An 18,225-nucleotide genomic window follows, 5' to 3' on the forward strand; every position below is an offset into this window, starting at 1 on the left:
GAACTTCCTTATATTTTAATGCATTTTAGTATGTATGTGTCGGACATGTTGACGTCCATTCAGCTAACTCTCTTTCTGTTTACTTAATTAGGACGAGAAAAATCAGGTTATAACAACAAACATCTGGCTTGACCAGGTAAGTTGAATAGACGTATGTTGTTTTGGCATTATTTATTTGATCGGTCTGAAACTTCATCTGTATCAAAACCTTTGACTTTTCACCCAAATTACGAAATCGCATTAGCAAATGCAAATCTGTATGTCTTATGTGATTGAATCTGTTTCAGGAATGGAAGGATGAAAAGTTGACATGGGATCCTGCCCAGTATAATGGTCTTTCCGTCCTCAGGGTCCCGTGTAAAAGTCTATGGCTCCCAGATATCGTCCTATATAACAGGTGCGTACGGGGGTTTCCAAAATACTACAAACATATACATATACTTTCATTTTCGACAATCTCAAAAAGGCTTTAACGCTTTAAACATTGAGATATGAGAAAATGTTAAAATTAGATGAATATGGAAATGTTAATGCAGATTTTAAATAATCACTGAAAAAAAGAATATGCGATAAGTTCATGGAAGTAGAGGTGTAAAAAACAATTGATTATTGATACGTGTGTATACTGTATAGGTGTGTTTATTCGCGAATGGTTAAATTTCCCTATATCCAAGATCGGGTTAACTTTCGCGAATTTAAATCCAACTAATAAAAAGGACAGAATGACAACAAAGATAATTGATATGGCTTATCACTGTTAGAGAAATTGACAAGTGCAGGAACATTCCACTCCGGGAATAAGTATTAAAGACGAGATATTCTTCCAGACAAATATACAGCAACTTGCTGAAAATAATCTGGAATCATGTAACGTTTTTACATGTTTGTAGTTAGTCCCAAAAATAGTTTCACGGTACACTAAGTTGTGTGTCATCCTCGATCATGACGGAGGTTAATAAAGCGAGTCATTATACCACAGCATTGCTTTGACCGTGAGGGTTATTATTCACTAACTAACATTTTGTGATTCCGAAATCAATTTTTCCGTGATCCGAAGGACCCAGAATAATCTCCTAAATCGACCACGTTGCATAGGAATAAATATCGCTGTTGTAGACCCTATCATTCATCATTTAGATTTCGATCTGACTCGGAAGGGCGCTTGACTAAAGAGCGTTACTGATCGAGATGACCCCTACGGCGGCGCTTGTCAGCTGTTTAATGACGCATTGTGGGTAGTGTGACACTCCAGCATCGGAGCAATGGATTTTTTTAACGGATTTACGTTTATGCCCGTGTCAACTTTACTCACAAAAAATACCTATCATAGCAAAAATACCGAGAGTTAATCAGTAACCGAGGCCAACATTCCATCGGTTAAAGCATCTGACCGAACAGACTATATGGGTCACAACAGGTCTGCAAGAGGTCAGTAAATTATCACCATAACCTTATTATGGCATCATAGAAACAATAGGAAGTTTGTTTTTCGCATGCACTTTTTTACAATGACCGTGGTTTCTACTAGATACGATAAATGGGATATTTCCAACCTGCAAATATTACACAAATCCAAAATAAATGGCTGAAACATTTCCAGTTACTTCAAACAAACAACACTGAGTTCACAGCAGTTATAAAAATCATATTTGGGGCGATATCCATCCACTTTGACTGCTTTACACAATCGTCTCATTTAGGCAATATGTTAAACTCGTCAGCATTGTGCTGCCTATTCGAGGATAGCATGATACCTGAAGTAGAATGTTTAGCTTTACACAACATCCTCTGCAGTAAGTCTTAGCATTTGCTTATCAGTAGCATTAATGTAGGTATATCATTTACCAAACAATGGGGATTTCTTGTCTAAATATGACCTATTGTTGTTGTCTATATTGTAGCGCCGAGGACTATACGCAAGGTTTCATGGAGGCTCTTGCAATGGTTTCAAGTAACGGAAATGTCTTCTGGCCACCTATTGTCAAACTTCGAAGCACATGCGCAATAGACATAACATTTTTCCCATTTGATGATCAAATATGCAAGATGAAGGTTGGATCATGGGCATATGATGGTTTCCAAGTGGATGTATTCAATAGATCAAATAGCATTGACTTGTCCAACTTCGTCAGCAATGGCGAGTGGGAACTGATTGGTGTGAAGGCAGTTCGAAATGTGGTGAAATACCAGTGTTGTCCTGAGTCATTTCCGGATGTGACGTTTACCTTACACATCAGCAGGAGGACGTTATATTATACGTACAACGTCATCATTCCTTGTGTAATGTTGTCTGTGCTGACGTTGCTCGGATTCTGGATGAGACCCGACAGTGGTGAGAAAGTGACGCTGGGGTTAACCGTCTTGTTGGCCTTTTCGGTGTTCATGTTGCTGATTGCAGAAAATATGCCTGCCACGTCAAGTTTTGTTCCACTCATAGGTGGGTATATATAAATTATCAAATATAATTTAGAAAAAAATTTGCACTGACAGTTTTTTTGAAACAAAGGAATTTCTTATAAATTATAAATGATATGGTTGAAATGGCACGTATCAATTTGGAGAAGTGCGCCTAATTGTTCAAATGGTGATAACACTAATCACAGTTTAGCAACATTTTTTCTTCTTATGAAGATAAACTTTCTAAACAAAATTTTCTCTTCTATACCTGTTTGTCACATTTAGAGAAGATATGCGGAAATAAGGCTCAATGGATAAAAAATATGTCTCTGTGTGTTTAGATGCAGGTTATTTAGCTGATGCAAAACTTTATCTTTGGCCCAAACCTGCTCTTTACAAGTAATTGCCTGAAAAGATTGTTGGTCTTTTATCATAAAATACGCGAATTTAATAATAAGACAATGAACACCGTTTTTAGTTTTCTTTAAAACTGAAAATATTAAACATATTTCTATATAACTAAATCATTAATGGTTAACATTTATTTCTTTATCCATCACATCATATCATATCCAACATGATAATCATGCAAGGTCATACCAGATTAAAATTCAAATAAAAAGAAAGGCATTAGATATACAGAATGTGTCATTAACTGTGTTGCCAAGCTTGCGTTTAGAAGTGTATTACAACATGTTCTAAGCATACGTCGATCCTTTAACTATTCCTTTTATTTCATTGAAATGCTTAAAAGAATGTGAGATATGACATTTGTATTGTTACTATCATAAAGATATTCATCAAAACTGAATCAAGCAATGATGCTTTTAGCAAGCACGTGCATTTTCAAATCAGACTCTGAAAACTTACGGAGTAAAACTGCCCGGAGGTAAATGATTTTTCTGTACGGTTGTAATATCAACCCTACATATATACATGTATATATTATTGATAAGCCTTCAAGCAGTAGACAGAAAAACAAATCAACAGGTTTTTTTCGGGATTTTGAATTCCCTAAGGTACTCCTGACTTCTGCTTGCATTTAGTCCGTAACATTGAAGGTGATATTGCAGTGTCGCGTTTTACGACTATGTCATGTTTACAGAGCAACACAGAGGCTGTTAAACCGCTTGGTGCAGTGCTTGCTTAGTCATCGTGCCATCGATGTTTAATTGAAATTTTTGTTATAATAGCAGGGGACCTCGGAGATTGACCTGAGTGATTGATAGATTAAATAACAGTAATACAATGCTGATAATAACAATAAAATTTTCAATTGCTGTAAACCAAATAGTCTTCGCGGCCACTTGTTTTCGCGTTTTCATACCTAATGGACTTTTTTACGGTGATTTAATTTCACGATTTGCAGTTTTAAAGTTATAATGTACCTGTAGTTGAAACGTTTTCTCGACGATTTAATGTCGTGAACTTTAATCATTTTGGACATACGCGAAATAAATCGCGCGAAAACAACTTGGTTTACAGACAGTAGAAATGATATTAAAGGTTGCTTCTTTCTATGATTTGGTGTGCGAGTTAACCCTTCATGCCTGGAATAACTCATCTCTGTAAGTCATGTATAGACAGTTTTGATAGCTTAGGTTGGGATTTGCAAGGTTGACGATATCAGTGAAATGTGTTACAGCATTGTAATGGAGTACGTTTAGCTCTTGTTAAACCGTGGAAACGACAATAAAATGTTCTTGTCACACTATTGCATACCTGTAGATATAAAGTATTGTAAGTTACCATATATTACGTTGTATTTGACATTTACCGTATTTGTTCTATATTGTACTTGACCTTAACCATATTTGCCCTAGATTATATTTGACCTTTACGTATTTATCTTATATTGTATTTGCTCTCTACCGTATTTGACCTTTACCGTATTTTTTCTATTTTGTATTTGACCTTTACCGTATTTGTCTATATTGTATTTGACCTTTATATATTTGTCCTAGTTTGTATTTGACCTGTACCGTATTTGTCTTATAATGTATTTGACCTTTACCGTAATTGCCCTATATTTTATTTGACCTTTACTCTATTTGCCCTTTACTGTATTTTCCCTATATTGTATTTGACCTCTATCGTATTTGCCCTAGATCGTTTTTTACCTTTACTGTATTTGTTCTATATTGCATTTGACCTTAACCGTGTTTGCCCTAGATTATATTTGACATTTACCGTATTTGTCTGATATGGTATTAGACCTTACCTTTTTGCCCCATATTATATTTGACATTTACTATATTTACCCTATATGTTTTACCCTACTTTACCATATTTGCACTTCCAGGTATTTACTTGACCACAGTAATGGCCCTTACCTCAATGTCTGTGATCCTAGCAGTTGTGACCTCAAACATTAACCAGCGAGGATTCAAGGAAACAGATCTTCCGTCATTCTTCAGAGGATTCGTTATTTTTCTCAGCAAAATGATGTGCATGAGACTAGCGCATATCAACAACGACAATTTGGATGAGATGAAGTTAGAACAGATCCGAAACGGAATGCGTGATAGTTATACACGTCACATGAAAACTACGTTTTCCAACGATTCAGGCTGCAATTTGATAGAATATGAAAATGGCGAGCCTCGGGCATCAGGCAACGCCAACGCAAGGATTAATCAGGGGGATCGAAATTGGGAGCTCCAAGAAATTTTAAATCGTCTACAAATTCTTATTCAAAAGGAAGAAGAGAAAGAAAAGTCGGACATGTTAGCGAAACGTTGGATGGAAGCTTCTGAAGTAATAGATCGGTTTCTGTTTTGGTTATTTGTGCTAGGGACTGTGATTTCATCTGTATTTTTGCTGATGATATACCCAACTATTAAAAGAGTATCATTAGACAGCTGAGGACGACAAATGACGTCATTGTGCAAAATCCCACGTCTTCCCGGCGTTTGTTATACGCGTGTTTGCTTATGTGACACAAGAGTATTTATGATACTCTCAAAGTTTGTATTAGATTCGAAATGGAGTTTTGTGTAACTCTTACGAGTGGGCAGTTTCCACTGCGAATTATCATATCGCGTCGGTTTGCTACCATTCGAGTACAGCGAAACTTTCAAAACTGAAAGTATCAATGTAATGTGAGACTTTTCGTCAGATGGATTCTCGACACCTCCAAATGTACCAAACACGTTCGTATTGAAAATATTTTCAGAGAAAATGGCGGTTTGCCAAAGGTTGAAATGTATTACATCGAATAGCATGCGACATCCAAAATGGCGAATTCACTACGTAGTTTGAAATCATCATATGCTTGCAGAAGTGTTCGAAATATATAAGCTATCATAAAATGGTCAGTTTTCTAAATACGCTTGAATATATTACCGAAAATAAGCATAACAAATATTATTATCGATTTTATTTGTATCCATATCATTTTTGTTGTCCATAATTATCAATATTTCATATTTGTTTATTGATATAAATCAAACAAAGAAATGATGAGTGATTTGTCAATGCCTAGGTACGTTTTACATGCTTACACCTCTCCAAGAACACTCTACCATAACAGTGTAAATGTCATTTGTTTTATATTGAATTGCTGATTATCGTTTCTGCTGGATTGAATGAATTAAATATCCAATGAATATGTTGAATAACGTGCTCCCATAGTTAGTCAACATCTACGGTGATGTTTCAAACCCACAAACAACATTGATTTTTACACAACAAAAATAAATACTTCAGATACCATACCATTCGATTCCCATCAAAGATTCTGTAATAACTCCACATTTTTCATCGAAAATTGATACTTTTTCCAGTTTGTTAATTATAATGGATGTTTCCATTTAATAGATATAATGGACCAATGGCCCGCCATTTTGGATCTTAGTTATATGGTGATACCATCCGTTATACCAATGGTACTACATGTTTGTCAAGTACAGCCGATCTTCGAACACGATGATGGAACGCTTGTTGCGTTACGGTCAATATTGGAATGGCTTCCTGAATGTCAATTTAGAACATACGCAAACAATACTGCGATTCAGCTTTTTTCTTTTTCTGTTTCTTTTTTTTCAATTTTCCAATTCATATCAATCTTGATTATCGAAATATGCTCGGGTACATGTTTCCTGTGTTATATCACTGACTTGCACCGTTTTTTTGTTGACACCACAACAATCAATCAATAAATCAATTGGTTAAAGGCCGGTACCACTTCCGCTGTTGACGCTGATGCAATTTCCATTTTTGCTTATCATGTATTCATGACATCGAATCTGCATTGCATTGCAATAAACGCCCGCGTCGTTTGTCTTGATAATAATGTTCAATAGAGGAATGCAAAATGCTTAGAAATGCTGAAAACAATGGTGCAATTTGAATGTTAACTTCTGAAGATTTCGGAATCTCCATTTGTCACTATAATAACTCTTATCCGTTTTTCGGTTTCTCAAGCATTGTTTATCGCGATGAAGTAGTCACCATGGCATTGATAAATTGGATGTATTCAAAGCAAAATTGTATGTTGATTTGCTCGATTATTCTTTTGCATATGGAAAGCTTCTATTTGGAAACAATACGGTTTCATCTCAATAACACCGGAAACTTCATCCAGTGGCAAGCATTGTAAATCTTGGATTGTCCTCCATATATTTTAAAAAGAAAAGATTCTGATTACAAAATTGCAATTAGATTTACGTCCATATTTGGTTTCAATTTCCTGAACTACTGGCATTCTCAGGAAAAATGCTTTGATTTATATTTTTCCTCTGTTTGAACCGACCAATTAAAAGAATCTGAGTTTGATATTAAATTTGAAGCGAAGTATTCGTAAGAGTAAAACATATCGTTAATGAATGGGTCGATGGGTTGTTATTGATAGGAATCTTATAAATACAAGTCACATTTTTATGTGAGGAATCATATACATGTACATATTAATCACATTATGTGAAACCAAATTAGATACACTTATTAGTCAATAAATGATCATTTTATTCAATGAATATATTATTTTTGTTTATTTTAATGTTTCTTTATAATGACCAGCATTTTGCTTCATTGGTAATTTTAATGAAGAAGTATTCCGTATCGGAATATGAGAGTCAATAATCACTGATGATGTATTTAACATATTCATATAGTTTTATATCTGTAGTTATTGAATATTATACGAGATTGAATGTTTAATTTCTACTGTGGTAGACTGCTGGAATGTAACGAAGTATAAATGCTGCCAAAAATAAATAGGTGTGAAAGGTGTGATGATACCTTCAATGGATTATGGCAGTATGATTTACTATTCTAATCAACATGGAACGGTTAAGATCATTGTTTGTATAAATATTTTTTTTTTGGGGTGGGGGGATGGGGGGGGGGGAGGGAGTGAGCAGGATGGGAGGCATGTTGATGTTTCTGATCATGAATGCACAATAGACGACAAGTACTCTGAATAATTTCGCAACTAAAAGTGTTTTCACTGTCCTGAAATTTCTATCCTGTTCATCATTTTTAACTTTACTTATTTGTTTGTTTTTACTGTCACTGACTGGGCGGTATGTATATCTGTTAAAATCCTTAAGTTTTTAGTTTTTGTGCACCAGCAGATGAGGCAGATATATAGGTACATCGAAATAATGGAATTACGTTACACTGGGTAGCTTGGAAGTTTTAAAGTTCGGTGTCACTGTGTCTGTAATCTTCAAAGGAAGTATCTGTACACCTGTGATTTTTTAGTGTTTTTCCCCTTCTGAGATGCGTTCAGTTTGCTAAGGTATAGTCCAGGGGTTGATATGACGATAGTGATAGTAACCCATGACTTTCGACAACGTACACAGGGATATTTGATGTTTAACATCTGTCTTTCGTTGTGGCTAGTGTAATAAAGATGTGATAGTTTGACTGGTCAGATCTCACAAGAGTTGATTCCCCTTGTTATATCACATGGGAATGTCCAAAAGGAGTTAAGTTAGAGATCCATTTGATGGAATATGAGCTGTAATTTCCTTTTCAAGAACTATACTATCAAATTTGTATTCATTCGATGGAATTTGAGCTGTAATTTCCTTTTCAAGAACTATACTATCAAATTTGTATTCATTCGATGGAATTTGAGCTGTAATTTCCTTTTCAAGAACTATACTATCAAATTTGTATTCATTTGATGGAATTTGAGCTGTAATTTCCTTTTCAATAACTATACTGTCACATTTGTATTCATTTGATGGAATTTGAGCTGTAATTTCCTTTTCAAGAACTATACTATCAAATTTGTATTCATTCGATGGAATTTGAGCTGTAATTTCCTTTTCAAGAACTATACTATCAAATTTGTATTCATTCGATGGAATTTGAGCTGTAATTTCCTTTTCAAGAACTATACTATCAAATTTGTATTCATTCGATGGAATTTGAGCTGTAATTTCCTTTTCAAGAACTATACTATCAAATTTGTATTCATTTGATGGAATTTGAGCTGTAATTTCCTTTTCAAGAACTATACTATCAAATTTGTATTCATTTAATGGAATTTGAGCTGTAATTTCCTTTTCAAGAACTATACTATCAAATTTGTATTCATTCGATGGAATTTGAGCTGTTATTTCCTTTTCAAGAACTATACTATCAAATGTGCATTCATTTGATGGAAATTGAACTGCAATTTCCTTTTCAAGAACTATACTATCAAATTTGTATTCATTCGATGGAATTTGAGCTGTAATTTCCTTTTCAAGAACTATACTATCAAATTTGTATTCATTCGATGGAATTTGAGCTGTAATTTCCTTTTCAAGAAGAAATATACTATCAAATGTGCATTCATTTGATGGAATTTGAGCTGTAATTTCCTTTTCAATAACTATACTGTCACATTTGTATTCATTTGATGGAATTTGAGCTGTAATTTCCTTTTCAAGAACTATACTATCAAATTTGCATTCATTTGATGGAATTTGAACTGCAATTTCCTTTTCAAGAACTATACTATCAAATTTGTATTCGTTATTTTTCATTTAATTTCGTTATGAATTAGCGCATACAATAGTCAAATAGCCGATCTCAGCTTTTGAAATTCTTCATTCTTCATTCATGAGAATTTTTGAAACCGCCATCTCCCCCTCAGAAAATTGTTTTTAATTTCTGGTTAAAAATTTGAATCGTCGTCATTTTTTACTTTGAATTGGTAGCGAATTTTTATTTCACAATGACCTCAGTGTATAAATATCGAACGATTCCATTTCACGTGACCACATAGGTACCTGGAGGGTATCCGTCACGTATTGCCAAATCACCAGACCGTATCGATCAGTAAACTAATTATGTAATACTATATTGTTTGTGTTTTCCTTTCATTCCCCTTTAGTATAGAAAATGCGATTAAAATAATGGACGGTGTTGTAAACTTCAATAAAATTGTCCATGAGCATTATTCATTTACTTTAAGCTGACGACCTTCATGAGAGACTGACCTGCAGGGCAACACAGCAATGTTTTAACTAAACGCGTCAGTTTGATTACCTAGTAAGAGTGTACGCTTCTATCAACTTTAGTACATCCCTCATACTTCATTTATGTAGGCAGACTTTTCCTTTAATTATATTTGCAAAACTTGCTATATCTGAAGGGAAAGTGTTCAAATTCAGCACTTTTGTACTTGATTCCATGTTTTCCATAAGTATCACGTGATGTATATGTGCAATAGAAAAATTAATATTTCTATAGAGTGGAATTTACGATCGAAAAGGGGTGCGTTCAACTGCAAAAACTAAAAACAATACCCTATTCAAACCATTAAAGTACATAGTACTTTATGTGTCTAGGTGGCATGTGAAGACGTGTGTCTAAGGGACGCCAACAGTCAGATAATAAGTATCTGTTTAAGACATACTCCGACATTCAGACAAGTGATGAGTGTCATTTAAAGCTTTTAAAGACGGATGTCTAGAAAAACACTATAAAAACAAACGAAGAAGATCGATAGTTGGGTAAAATGAGTGAGAACACTTTCGATTATCAAAGGATTGCTATCACTTTTGTTACTATCACTATCCACGCCTCAGCTATGTCATAGTAAAACTGGAGGCATTCCATGCGTATTAAACTATCTAATCACAGATACATGTATATAGATACTTCTTTTGAAGGTTACAGCGAGTAACGCCCTACAAAAACATACAATAAACTGCTATTTGATTATTTTGTTGTATTTTGTTTGTTTGTTTGATTAATTTACGTCCTATTAACAGCTATGGTCATGTAAGGAAGGCCTCCCATGTATGCAGTGTGTTGCGTGTATGTTGGGAGACTGCGGTGTATGTTGTGTCTTCTTGTATAGTGGAACTGTTGCCCTTTTTATAGTGCTATATCACTGAAGCATGCTGCCGAAGACACCAAGCAACACACCTCACCCGGTCACATTATACTGACAACGGGCGAATCAGTCGTCCCACTCCCTGTATGCTGAGCGCTAAGCAGTTTTTAAGAGGACTAAACTATCTGTCACATTTGTTGTCGCATACAGAGCCTTCATGTTTGTTATAACATACTCCAGGGATTGATATAACGACATTGATATTACCGAGTATCGAGGATGTAAGACGAATGGGATTATCAATTGCATCCTTCCTGGTATGACACATATGAGGACAAATGTCTTCTAGTCAAAGGATGCATTGTTTACTTTGAAATGTGCATTTTAAGTTATCAATATAATTATAGGGTTATATTATATAGGTATACAGAATTAAAACATTGCCAGTTGTTTACGTGTTTTTTAAGCTTTTATTATTTGTCTTTCACTTCTAGATACATAGAACAACGACTACGGTTGGTAGCTGCTGCAGGTTCTTTCCGTTGGTCGATTGTTTCTAGTACCACTGGAACATACAGTTAAAGACATCGAAATAATATCGTTACAACGAGCAAACCAGTCGTTCCACATAACGCTAGGAATGTGAAGAAACTGCTAATGGTATAGTCATTACTATGACCACGTAAATAATCCGCGAAAAATTCAGGACATGTTAAATCATATTTAATCTGTTAGCCTGACTCGCGCAAATTATCTGCTATCGGTATATGGAAACTTATAAAAGTGTTCCTTTTGTTTCATAGCATTTAAAAGTTGCGTTGAAAAGGAACTTCAATTACCTTGGAATATGTCATAGCTAATCTGATGGTTCCGTGCGCAACAATGGATGAGTAGGTAGTTTGTACCTTTGAATCGAATAACAGTACATTTTATGGCTTTGAAGTTGATCGTCGCTCTCTGTAAATCTTCACGTGAAGTGTGTGCAGGGCTGTGATTGGTCAGTTGTTATTTCCCTCCTGAACTGCCTTTTGCTATGACATATTCCAGGGACGGATATCACAACAGTGACAGTAACCCCTGGTGTGTCGATGATTAGTATAAGACAGTTCCGCTATAATGCTAATGACTTAGGAATCTATAGAGTATTCATAGGAGCTGCATTGTATGGATTACAAAAAAACAACCTCTAAATAAAAGATGGTTTCGCTGTGTTGCGGGATGATGTTGGTTTCTCCGGATCGTTTTTACTATATTTATCTAAACTCTAGGGATTTCAAAGATAATTTGGTTTAAAGTACATGAGTCATACGAAAGGTCATCTCACATTTGCTTGTTCAACAACTCTCTACCCAGTATAGGATAAATGTTTTTCACGATTTTAACGAAAATTGAGATAAGTTTCACGATATTTTTAAGGGTATACTTGTATATGATTAAACAATTTCTCGGTTAAATAACTAACTGTCTATACAGTTATCAGGCTCATACTCGATATAGTTTAATTCACCTTTCTTTCACGTGCGATTTACTTACACGAATTTCGAAAGTATGTCTCCTCGAATTAATATCTACATCATTTATGTTGATAAAAAATTCCATTCAATCCGACAGTGATCATTTTCGCGAGCTTGTTTTAAAATGGAAATCGCGATTTAGTAGCCGCGAAAGGAAGTTGGTTTATAGTACCCCAGGGGTTATTATCACTGTCTATATGGATACCTGGTATATAACAACAGTGACAGTATCCCCTGGGGTATCGGGATGGGTAGAACTAGGAATTGTACTCATGCGTGGAATGTTTCTTTAAAGGTATGTATTGTATACTCAAGGTTAAAATGACACCCAAACAACATCAGTCCAAGCATGAGTAAGTAAGACACCTACAGGCATTGACAATGAGGATGATTTAGTGTCATAACATTGATGTACATGGAATTATATAATACAGTACAGATTACGTGTATACTGTATTACGTGTGATAAACAATGATACGCGAGAGCCCTAATACCAACATCATCAAAATTTGTATTCCTCGGAGCTTATTTAAGCCCCGATGGATGCAAATAAATTGAAATGGAACCTGCCATATTTGAAATCGGATTTATATTGAAAAACTAGTAAAGCTGTTTGATCTGGAATGAAATGTGAATCATGTTTAAATGTATTTTATTGTCTTTTACCTTTGTTTTATTGAAATCTGGATAATTTAAAGGGATTTTCTCTTCCCCAAGGACTTCGATATAATTGGATCTCACTGTAGTATCAATTGTCAATCAAAACCTCAAAGCGTTAATTTATAACGAACTTACACAACTTGTTACTTAAAGATGCCCCATTGCTATCAAAGACAGTAGTAGACGATTTAGTATTTTTCTTCAGTTACAAAAGTTACTTACTTTACACCATTACCGCCACTGAAAAGTTTGAGCCTCCAATTTTACTTCAAATTAAAAAAAATGCATGGTACTATATCCTATATGGAATGAAGTACTGATTGCACATGCACTAAAGGCAAAATAAATTATTTTATATAATTCTTTGTGCTAATTAGATATATACATATATATATATATATATATATACGATTAAACACAAATTATTGTTCCAATAAAGAATATCATTGATGTTCTGTTGGCGGAGAGCATCTTTAAGAATACCAATTTAATGAAGGCTAACAACACTAATTCTGTGGATTATGTTTATATGTATAAGAAACTTAATTTGGTCACAAAATGTGCCTTACACATTATTACCATAAAAATGTAATAGATTATGTATCAAACATATTCAGTATCAATATTTGCCGAATACACATGTACTGAAATATACTTTCATGGCAATTTAATTACGAAATTAACAGCTAAAATGTGATATTTTACAGTGTAGTTATATAAGTTTAAAATCTACTTCACGATGATTTATTTACACGAAATATATTCGCCGATGAAGTATGAGAAAATAAATCGTACGCGAAAATAAGTTAGTTTACAGTAATTCAAAGACAGCTGATTCACACAGGGGGCCAACTCAATGAAAATGGATATTGTCATACATTTTTGGTATTTGGTGGATGGACTGATGAGTATATATGACAGTCATGTGATTTTTATAGGAAAATATGGAATTTGAAAAATTATTAAAAAATCTGGATATTTACTGTTTTATAGTAAATATCCCGATTTTAAAAAAAAAATTCAAATCTCGTATTTTCTGAAAAAAAACCATATGACTGTTATATATATTCATCAGTCCATCCACCGAATACAAAAAATGTATGACAACATCCATTTACATTGAGTTGGTCCCCTGTGCTGATTCACAGTCTTTTGACTCTATAGATAGTAATATTTATATATGTGTGTGACACAGTATCATATAGAGAGAAGTACATAAAATGAGTCAAAAGCCTGTGGTTGATTATTATAGAACACTCAGCTCTCACATCTGAAATGCTCTACATATTAACTCTTTATACTAAAAGCGAGGTAGTAGTTCAAATAGAAAGTCGATAAAGCAGAGAAGAAATAAAACAACTCTGTAGAAGTCCAACATTAACCATTGTGGTAATAAGATTTGGAGAAAATCCTCGACAGTCGCCCCAGACAGACAACTCAGCCCACAGGTCGCGCTTATTTAATAATGGACGGACATAGCAAATGGCTGACAGATTTACCAGAATCCCCCCGGAGAGGAAGATAAACTCTTGGAAATCCAACTGGGAGCAAGGAAAGTATGGCCATATGTACTCTTTAACTGCATCGCACAATCCGTCGGCAGTAAACTGCTGAGAGAGGAAGGATGAATCACAATTACATCACTTGGCCTACACACTCGTTATACATGTACATCGTCAATAGAACTTTTACCATTCTCGATACTTCAGGGGTTACTTTCACTGTCGTTATCCACTCCTGGACTATCTCATAGTAAAACTGAAGGTAGTTTAGGGGTAAAAAAGACCTGACAAATCACAGGCCAGCAGAAAGTTTCTTTGAAGATTACAATGAGCGACTCCCGCCTTCATAGTCACAAAATCAGCCACAATGTACCGTTATTCCATATCAAAAGACTATCTACTCACGTGTTGTTACAGAGAGAGCCTTCAGTTTTACTAGTCCAGGGTGGATATTACAACGGTAAACGCAATGCTTAGGATGAATATTTCTACAACGTTTTGGCGTTGTTGGTTTCCTGACGATAACTTATGGAATGATTGATGGATTTTCATGAAATGGTAACATAGTTTGGGGTTGATATTGGGGTCTAAAGGTAACTACAAATAAAACATTACTAAATATATGATAAGGACAACGTGGTAACTTGTTGGGACCGTCAGGGGACATGTATTGTTTCAGCAGTACTCTCAGATTACATGCTCTATCTTCTACATTAATCTCCCTCCGTTCTTTTATCGTGTACATAACGACAATTTTTTGACTAATACCACTGCGGGTTCCTGTAATGTATCTTCAACATATACGTGTTTGTTAAAGCACAAACACATTTGAGATTAGAAAATATGATTTTATGAAACAATCTTTTCTGAGACACCCCCAGATATGACAGTGTAAAAGGCCATATCCCAGACGGTATCTTCACTTGTATGTTGTTATTTTTTAATTTGTATTTTCAGCTTTTATCAAGTAATAATGGTGACATATAGATGTTGTTTTTTGAAACCTTAGAAATGATTCGAATTATTTAAACCACAATAAATACGTCCTTTTAGAATCACCATACGGGTATCATCAGCGCTAAAACAATTATCGTTTATGTGTTATTATTGAGTAATCAAAAAAAAAAAAAAAAAAAAGCAGCATTACTTTTACTACATGTGTACAAAGAGCGACAACTCGTGTATCAAAGGCTGCCTTCCATTTATTCTGCGATTTTACATCGAGAATGAAGGACATTTTGAATACGTCTCTAATGCGATATGCTAATTGATTTGATAACACAAATAGTCTACTTTCAAAGTATACGTGTACAACCATCCTTTGAAAATATCTTCAATGGAATATGGACCTTATAATGGAAAATATGAAGTCAACAGAACCACGTAAAGTATTCGACGAGTATCCGATGTTCGACTCAACCGTCCTTCATTGCATTGGATACATATTTAGAGCTTTATACGAGAAGATAATCTTTGACATTGAATTGAACAACAATAGGTTTTTTTCTCGAAAAAAATGGCAAATGGGCAACAGGTCACACTCTCTGTTCTGTTGTGCGTCATGTAAATCAGAAATGTGGGTCATGTAAATCAGAAATATGCGTTAAGTAAATCAGAAATGTGCGACGTGTAAATCAGAAATATGCGTCGTGTAAATGAGAAATGTGCGTTATGTAAATCATAGTAAATCAGAAACGTGCGACGTGTAAATCAGAAATGTGCGTCATGTAAATCAGAAATATGCGTCATGTAAATCAGAAATATGCGTCGTGTAAATCAGAAAAATGCGTCGTGTAAATCAGAAATGTGCGTCATGTAAATCATAGTAAACCAGAAATGTGCGTCATGTAAATCATGAATGTGCGTCATGTCAATCATAGTAAACCAGAAATGTGCGTCATGTAAATCAGTAATGTGCATCGTGTAAATCAGAAATGTGCGCTACGTAAATCAGAAATGCGCGTCAAGTTAATCAGATATGTGCGTCATTTAAATTACAGTAAATCAGAAATGTGCGTCACGTAAATCAGAAATATGCGTCATGTAAATCATAGTAAATCAGAAATGTGCGTCGTATAAACCAGAAATGTGCGTCACGTAAATCAGAAATATGCGTCATGTAAATCAGAAATGTGCGCCATGTAAATCATAGTAAATCAGAAATGTGCGTCGTGTAAATAAATAAGAAATGTACGTCACATAAATCAGAAATGCGCGTCATGTAAATCAGAAATGTGCGTCATGTAAATCAGAAATGCGCGTTATGTAAATCATAATAGCCCTAACGGGCGCTATTCTATTTATCTGCCACCCAGATTGCATTTATCTCTCAAATATATGCAATCTAACAATTCTTTAATAGTTAAGTAAATCAGAAACGCGCGTCATGTAAATCATAGTAAATCAGAAATGTGCGTCAAATAAATTAGAAATTTGTGTCATGTAAATCAGAAATGTGCGTCATGTGAATCAGAAATGTGCGTCCCGTAAATAAAAAATGTGCGTCATGTAAAACAGAAACATGCGTCATGTAAATTAGAAATGTACGTCATATTAATCAGAAATGTGCGTCCCGTAAATAGAAAATGTGCGTCATGTAAAACAGAAATGTGTGTCATGTAAATAAGAAACGTGCGTGATATAAATCGGAAATGTGCGTCACGTATATAAGAAATGTACGCCATGTAAATCAGAAAGGTGCGTCACGTATATAAGAAATGTACGTAAAGTAAATCAGAAATGTACGTAAAGTAAATCAGAAATGTGCGTCACGTAAATCAGAAATACTGGTGTCTGTCCGATGCTGACAACAAAAAAGAAATGTGTGTTCAGGACTAAGGAGTGAATGGAAATATCCTATACATGGAGTGAAATGAAAATCTGCAATAGTAGAAAGCTTTGGAAAGTGGTTTATTTATTTGTCTTCTGTCGGGATCGGAAATCATGATGTTATTATATCTATGTATACCCTCCCGCTCCTTCTCGTTAATGATTTTGTAATTTGTAAATATATTAACACCATGTTTATCTAATGAAATGTAATAATTTGTATTGAGAGGGGCTAATATAAGTTTGAAATGTGTTCATAATCCAGTTGGATATTTCAAATACAATAAAATATATTTGAAATGATATCCTGCATCAATTCTTCTACACATGGTATGATCTACACTTGTCAGATATTATTAACCAAAGAGGGTGCATATATTTAAAATCAACAAAATCAAAAATCAATATCTTTGTGTTGCCGTATTATGAATGAGGTACTATTCAGTTATATTTACATTTCCGCTTTCTCTTTGCGATGTAACCTTACCAACTGCGAAATCGTTTACACTTGCGTAAACGCAGTCGTTGACGCGCAAGAATACAAACACCGGAACACTGACTTCCGCAAGTAGTGTGAATGCGCATCCGATTAGGCCTATTGTATCCGTTTGACAAATCTTCAATATACTGCATGTATGAATGTATTTGTAAATCTTTGATTATATCTAACAAATATTGTATAAATGGGATGAAAAAAAATAAAAAGTTACCATGGAACTGTATTTTGTGTTCTTTCTGAATTTTACAACATTTCCCGCAAAATTGAAGCCAGCTGTTGCGGGATTCCATCAATTGACCATCTGTTCCAACAATCGTATTACATTGAAAAAACAGAGTTTTATTTTATTTTAACACTTAATTTTTAATGAAATGGTTGATCGAAAATTAAATAACGCGCGTCATTTAAAATATCTGTACAAAAAGAGGCAGTTTACATACCAGTAAACAACAAACAATAAAAATCATTCCGTAAGTAATTATTTAATAACAAATGTGTAGGTTACCTGGTCGACAATAACTATTGACGTGCAGAAAGAAGTC

The 18,225-nt window shown here is 34.5% G+C and overlaps 1 protein-coding gene across 3 annotated transcripts in view; it reads left to right on the forward strand.

The window, feature by feature from the left end:
* The window catches only part of LOC138333303 (neuronal acetylcholine receptor subunit alpha-9-like), a 66,807-nt gene extending 59,096 nt beyond the window's left edge, over positions 1–7,711 (forward strand). For all 3 annotated transcript variants that reach the window (XM_069281594.1, XM_069281593.1, XM_069281595.1), the window contains exons 4-7: positions 92–136; positions 288–397; positions 1,902–2,437; positions 4,700–7,711. In XM_069281594.1, coding sequence (XP_069137695.1) covers positions 92–136; positions 288–397; positions 1,902–2,437; positions 4,700–5,262 — 1,254 coding nt within the window. In that variant the 3' untranslated portion in view covers positions 5,263–7,711. The remainder of the gene's footprint in view (positions 1–91; positions 137–287; positions 398–1,901; positions 2,438–4,699) is intronic.
* The last annotated feature ends 10,514 nt before the right edge of the window (positions 7,712–18,225 follow it).

Source organism: Argopecten irradians, chromosome 10 (assembly GCF_041381155.1).
Source record: "Argopecten irradians isolate NY chromosome 10, Ai_NY, whole genome shotgun sequence".
In the NCBI taxonomy this organism is placed as follows: domain Eukaryota; kingdom Metazoa; phylum Mollusca; class Bivalvia; order Pectinida; family Pectinidae; genus Argopecten; species Argopecten irradians.